The sequence below is a fragment of the Mirounga angustirostris genome, unplaced genomic scaffold (assembly GCF_029215605.1).
Source record: "Mirounga angustirostris isolate CCGP_5_RB_7025 unplaced genomic scaffold, mMirAng1.0.hap1 SCAF_10, whole genome shotgun sequence".
In the NCBI taxonomy this organism is placed as follows: Eukaryota; Metazoa; Chordata; class Mammalia; order Carnivora; family Phocidae; genus Mirounga; species Mirounga angustirostris.
This window is the reverse complement of record NW_026991718.1, coordinates 123,162,852-123,169,249: the sequence shown is the minus strand read 5'-3', so window position 1 is coordinate 123,169,249 and position 6,398 is coordinate 123,162,852. Positions and strand designations below refer to the sequence as shown.

General features: G+C 58.6%; 1 protein-coding gene across 7 annotated transcripts in view; it reads right to left on the bottom strand.

Moving 5' to 3' along the window:
• The window catches only part of PABPC1L (poly(A) binding protein cytoplasmic 1 like), a 28,109-nt gene that overhangs the window by 7,199 nt on the left and 14,512 nt on the right, over positions 1-6,398 (bottom strand). For 2 of the 7 annotated variants that reach the window (XR_010405867.1, XM_064573228.1), the window contains exons 7-10: positions 5,591-5,857; positions 4,725-4,809; positions 3,984-4,112; positions 3,408-3,511 (exon numbers count right to left, since the gene is read on the bottom strand). Coding sequence is in view for 5 of the 7 variants with exons in the window: in XM_064573228.1 (XP_064429298.1) it covers positions 3,408-3,511; positions 3,984-4,112; positions 4,725-4,809; positions 5,591-5,857 (585 nt within the window). In the remaining 2 variants the exon portion in view is untranslated. Of the gene's footprint in view, positions 1-55; positions 2,576-3,407; positions 3,512-3,983; positions 4,113-4,724; positions 4,810-5,590; positions 5,858-6,398 lie in introns of those variants that run through there. The other 5 variants (XM_064573227.1, XR_010405866.1, XM_045885826.3 and 2 more) reach the window with 5 other exon arrangements.

The following is a 6,398-nucleotide window of genomic DNA, read 5'->3' as shown; positions in this document are numbered from 1 at the left end:
CCCCTTGCTCTGCCCCACCTCCCTCAGACACAAGAAGGCCTCCTGGGAGACAAGACCGAGTTTGCAGCACTTTTAATGCACAAAGCAAAAGGTGATAGGCTGGCGGGGTGACTAGCCTTCGTTCCACATCCAGAGCTCAAGTACAGATACGGCCCCGTGGGGAAATAAGTGACGGTTCCCAGGGACGGAGAGTCAAGAGCAGGAAACGCCATTCTCTTGTCAGCCAGGGGAGTGAGGATTCCGTTTTCTGGGGATGAAAGGGTAGGAATAGATGTTTCTGACATAGAGCAGACTCGCGGCCTTCAACGAAGAAGGTAGTGGGCCAAGGCAGGCCTTCCGGCAAGGAGTGTGAAGCCGGCCAACGCGCAGGGGAGCCCGGCCCGTCCCCAGTGGGGCCAGGCAGGGTAGCTGGTAAGAGGACACCGCACTCTGCGCGGTGGTCGACACTCCTTCTGATCCTACCGTCTGTCCTTTTCCTTTGATCCTGACAGCTTCCCCCAAACTCCTTGGTGCCTCAGAGAAAGGCAGCCACCCAGTTTCTGAAAGTCAGTCCCTGACTAGTTTTTCCCCGCTTCCCTTGGGCTCCGCGGCTTCCGTGTCCGTCTGTGCCCCCGGCCCCACCCCGAGCCGCCCACCTGGTTTCAGAGCACGTTCCCTGTCGTCAGCTCTGCGGCCTGGTGTGCGTGCAGCACCGCCAAAGCCTCTTCCACCTGTGGGACACGGGGGGGGGGGGGGGGTTGGTGCCGCTGCCCGGCGGGCCCTAGGAGAGGAGTGCCTAAGCGTGCCGGGCACTCGAAGTCCCCGCCCTCCGCGGCACTGCTGCCCCCAAGCGCCCCTGACGGAAACCCAGTCACCTGCTCCCGACAGGTGTCCACTGCTGGACAGCTGGGACAATCTTAACCCTATACTCCGCCACAACACAGCTCCTTGTACCAACACCTTGCACGGGGAGCTGCTGCAGAGAATAATCTGGAAGGGCCGGGATAGTACCCCACCCCCCCCGCTCCCCCACCCCCGCCGCTCAAAGATTCAGCAAGTGCTAGCTGGCATTAGGGAAAAGGGAAACCGTCCCAGCCACAGCCTGGGAGCCCTTCTGGGAGAGGTCTTTGTCATGAGCTCTCGCAGGGCACCCTGGCACCCAGACCACCTTGGCATTGAGGGACTCTGGGGACTCCAGCATGAGCAGCAGCTCCGAGTTGTCGATCTCCAGCAGCATGCCCGTGATCTTGCCCGCCAGCTGGGTGTGGGTATCGTAGATGAGGGGGTACAGACGCTCACCTGTATAGAACACCTGGCTGATACCCCAGCAGCCCAGGGGCGGGGGGCAGGGTGGTGGGTACCGTGGAATGGAGCAGTGAGGCATCTGGGGGCTCGTCCCAGAACTGCTCCTTCCAGGCTGTGTCCCTGAGCTCCACTGGGAGCCTCTTTCCCAACCATAAAGTGCGCAGAGCAAACCCTGCTTCGGAGGCTAATTTGAAGAATCAAATTTGATATTCTAGGTGAAGTTACCTACACAGGGTCGGACACTGACTTGGGGTTTAAAGACTACTCTTGCTCATCTTAAAAGAAATAGTTCCCAAATACACACTGAAATTCTAGACAAGATATGCTAATGCCGAACTGGACTTTTGAGGGGGCGGGGGGAGCCACATATACAAGATAAATTCACCTTCCACCATCAGGCACTTCTAGTGACAGGGCCTAGCACTGGTAGCCAGCCCCTCTCGGCCATGTGGGGAGGGTCTGGCCAGGCTGGGGTGCTGGGGTGGGAGAGGTTTTCCCACGAGTAAAGTGAAGAGGTTTACAGGGAACGGCTAACAGCCTCCTGCCTCCATGAAGCCCATGAAGAATTTCCTTTGAGCAGTGGGAAGTGGCAAGACCCCAAGTGAGCTGAGGAAACAACAGGGTGGTGGCAAAGGGGGCCCTCAGAGCGGCTCTGGACATCTTGGTGGCCACGGACGGAAGAACCTGCCACCCAGTAGCAAGCCTGTCATTCATTCGACAGTGAGTGGCATCCTTTGGCAGGGCCTGCCGTAGACACTGCACTGGGGACGAACTGCACAAGGAACTCACAGCCCAGCAGGGAACGTGTGTTTGCCCCATGCCCCATGCACACTTATCTCCCACCTCCCTGCAGTGGCCACTGGGAGCTGGATGACATGTGGGGACAGCCTCTTCCCCTTCAGGAGAGGTGAGGAGCTGCGACGCCCACCGGCAGAAACCCAAGACCACACCCTGGCTCCTGGCCCCCAGTCGGGGGCCTGGAATAGCAGAGCTGAAGAAATCTCGGGACCATCTGCTCTGACCAGTGTTTTAAGAGAGGGAGGGAGGCCGAGAGAGCAGAGGCGACCCCAGCAAGGTCACCCAGCAGGTCAGTCCGCAGCAATGCTGGACCTCGTCCACACGTCTGACCTCCACCCAAGGTCTCCCCCCACCAGGCTGGCCCCCTCTCAGCCCCCGCTTCCGGCTGCAGCCACCCACCGATCATCTGCTTTTGCTCGGGCAGCGGTGCCGCGGCCAGCATGGACGCCGTCAGGGGCTCCTGTCCCGGGATGCGCACAGCGGGCTCCTGCATCTGTACACGGGACAGGAGGGGGACACGTCCCTCAACCACCACGGACAGGCAAGGCCTCGCCACCCTTACCCTGTCAGCGGGGCACAGGCCTCCAGGGAAGCTCTGGAGAGCGGGGCAGGGGGCAAAGTACGGACAATGTCCCTAACAAGGGCACAGTGGGCTAGACACTCCAACTCAGATGCCTTCCCCAGTGCCAGGAACCTAGAACGGCCCCCGCCTGAATACTGCCGCAGGAAAGCATTACTATTCACTTTGTGCCAAATAACGTACTTTTTATCACGTAGCTTTAATGGCCACGTCCCCAGCATACTCCTGACCCTTCCACATTACGGGAACTTCTAGCGCATTTTGCCGTTTAAAGAGGACATCTGTTCTTTTTGCAAGAAAGAGTTTGAAGTATACACATTGAAATTCTAGACAGGCTAGGATAATGCCGAGTTTGGGACTTGGGCAGGGGGCAGGGAGATAAATACATAGCTTTTTTAATCACAACCTTTCAAATATTCAGCGTATTTCTAGAAGCTCTTTCCTTGCTGCTCAACGCTGAATACTAAAGAAACCCAGATTAATTTTTCTAATAACCCAGGCAGAGCAAATCATAATTAATAAACCAAATGTGATCTTGGCCCTTTCCCTCCTTCTGTTAGTAAAGGGGATTGTTTCTCGATTGCACACATTAGTAAATGAAACTTCCCAATTCAAGAAAAGAAAAGAAAAAAGACAAAAACGAAAAACAAGGCCCAGAGAGGGCCAATGCCTCCAATGCCTTAGCCAAGGTTCTGAGCCAAGCGTCCCAGAGCCCGGACTAAGAGGGCAGTCAGGCCAGCCTTACCCCAGGGTTGTGTGGTGCTGAGGGATATTTGTGCGTCAGGAGAGGCCCGCTTGGTGTAGAATATCCCACCGCACTGGCTCCTGTGGTCTGGGTGCCGATGTTGGCTGTAAGAAATAACGGGGCTGTTACGGCCTGACGGCGATCGAAAGCCACAAAGCCTCAAGATGAGCGTCCACGTAGCAGCCCAGCGCGAGCCAGGAGGCCAGCACATAGACGTGCACACGGCTCCTGCGTCCTCGCTAAGGTCCGATCTGAGGCTAAGCCCTGGCACGTGTGAGCTCGTTCACCCGCGGGACCAAACCGGAATGCTATTTTCATCCCTCTTTTAAAGATGAGGTGATCAGATGGTTAGCAAGGCCACAGAGTGAGCTGGCCCCAGGAGCTGGGTCTGGGGGACTCCGGGGCCCACGAGAACTCCTATGCCACACGGCCTCCAGTCGGCGCTGCTCGCCAAGAGGGCCCATGACGAGGTCACCGTGGAAGCCAGTCCTGACTCCCCACCTGTGCTGACCCAGCACCAAGCCCTTGCCCCGCCCTCCTCACACCCCCATTCGTCTTGGCCCTGCCCACACTCACCCACTCTTTGGGTGTGGGGCAGCGGGGGTGGCACCTGGGTAGAGGCCTGCCTGACACTGCTGACCTGGGCCGGGGGGCGCCGCAACATGGCTGGTGGCCGGACCACTGAGGCAGCTGGAGGATAGGTGGCTTGTGGCACAGAGAACATGGACAGAAAAGTTGGTGGGGCAGGACAATCCGAGAGGCCCACTGCACCCTGAAGGTTCCAGGGTGAGGAAGGGAATGGGAAGGGGGAACCAGAACGTTCTCAGCAAAAAAGATGAGTGAATTCAGCGAGTCAGGCAGACCCGGACTCCGGGGAAGGGGAGTGTGTGGAAATCTACAACTACAAAGCCAACTTGTTTCTACCCAGAGCCCAGGAGGCACAGGCATCATGATTGCACCCACGGGGCCCCCAAGACACTGTCAAGTCAGGGTGAGGGCCCCTCTAGGGAGGGGCCATCCATCAGCAGCACAGCCCCAGGAGTTCATTGTGACGGTCACAGACCAGTCTTGGGCGCTAACTGAAGAGAATGGCTACACCCCCGAGTCTTTTACAAGCTGGGCACTGCGTGGTGCTTCGTGCACACCTCGTTCAGAAGAGGAAACCAGAGGTGAAGTTACCCACCGAATGAACACCCAGGGGACTAGCAGAGCCGGGCTTGCCCCCAAAGCCGATGTCCTTAGCCCCGGGTTCCACACTGCCCTGCGGGGCCCACCCCCGCGGGCCAGGCTGAGGGTACCAGGGGCTGAGTCACTCACAGGAGGGTCTCGGAGGCTGGGCCGTCCACCTGGGGGCGGGCTGCATGGGGGGGCCGGAGGCATAGTACGCAGCCTGGGCTGGAGACTGTGAGGGAGAAGACGGGTAGTCAGGGGCCTGCAGCAGGTGAGAAACCGCATCCCCTCCTGGACACCCCCGAGGGAACGCCACTGCCCCCTCCAGGGACTGGTTAGTGAGGCCCCACGAGCTGGGATGAGGCCCCTGCTGCTCAGCTCAGGCTGTCCGTGAGCCCTGAGCCCTCCGGGGAAAGGGCTTAGGTTCAATCCTTGACCCTGATCAGAGCGGGTAGCCCAGAGAGCGGCACGAGATGGTCACACCTACTCGGGCCTGTGCTGGCTGAAGCTACCGCTAAAAGGAGCCGGTATGCCCATCCCAGTAGCTGCTCATGGCCAACACCTTTCCGCTTCCTCTAAGGCCCGTGGGCTCCCTTCGGAACACAGGCCTCCAGCAGGGAGGCTGGCGGGCGGCCCAGTCAGGACTGGCTAAGCCGGGGAAATGCTACTTGCTCTCTGCTGGGGTGGGGAGGCGCAAATGCACAGCAACACGTTAGGTGAGAGTAATGTGCATAGGCGAGTGTCGTGCAGCATAGAAAGCTAGGTCCCTTTTATTTAATGCATTGTTTCTCAAACTTACTTGACCGGACAGGGTCTCTGCACAGAACACAAATCTCTCCCTGGGCGGGAAGGGCTGTTCGACAGCAACACGCCTACCCGCCTCTTACGGACCAGGTTAAAACGGCCTGCCTGCCGAGTTTCCAGCAGAAACACGCGGAGAGCCCACATCTACCTGGGAAGCCGGCGTCCTGCTCTACCTGGCTGTCAGGGAGGGGGCGCGGGCGGGTCATCACCTGGGGCACGGCGGGCAGGAAGTAGCCGGCGGGCTGCTGGAAGGAGCCCAAGAGGGGGCCGCCCAGCGCCCGCACCGTGGACAGACGCTGCATGTACTGGTTGGTCAGGATGGCCTTCCGCTCCTCTTTGCGCTGGGCCAGTGCCACGTACAGTGGCTTGGTGCCCACGATGCGCCCGTTCATCTCGGTCACGGCCTTGGTCGCCTCTTCTGGAGAGGAAAAACACACAAAGCCAAACCCCTTGCTGTGGCCACCCTCTGTCATCACCTAAAAGCAAGACAAGACAAGGGCTGCTGGGGGTGGGGAAGGAAGACTCCTGGGGGCTGTGCTCCCCTCCTCCCCGCCCCAGGTCCCAGCCCGGCACTGAGCAGGCCCAGAGAAACCGTCCCCCCGACATTGACTGAGGCCCACTGCATGCCAGATACTGGATGTGCCTTCTCATGTCACGTGTACCGCCACCTGATGGGGGGGCACCCGATGGGGGCGCCACTCCCACTTCACAGGCGACGGAAGTGGGGCTCAAGAGTGACTTGGTGGAGATCAGGCCACTTGCTAACTGGGGGCTGCTTGCTGTTTAATAGGACACTCCCCAGAGTCCGTGGGAACCGCTGCATTTCAGGATTTTTGTATTTTCTTCCTGAAATGATTTTCCTAAGCTGTGATGGAAAGCTGGTTTAAACAGAATCTACCTTCATCACATGGGCTATCATGAAGGAAAAGGATAGTTTAGGATTGCTTAAAATCTAAGAACAGGGCAGGGTTCTTTTCCTAGAGCCACAATCTTAAACACTCCATTTGAGGTTCCGGT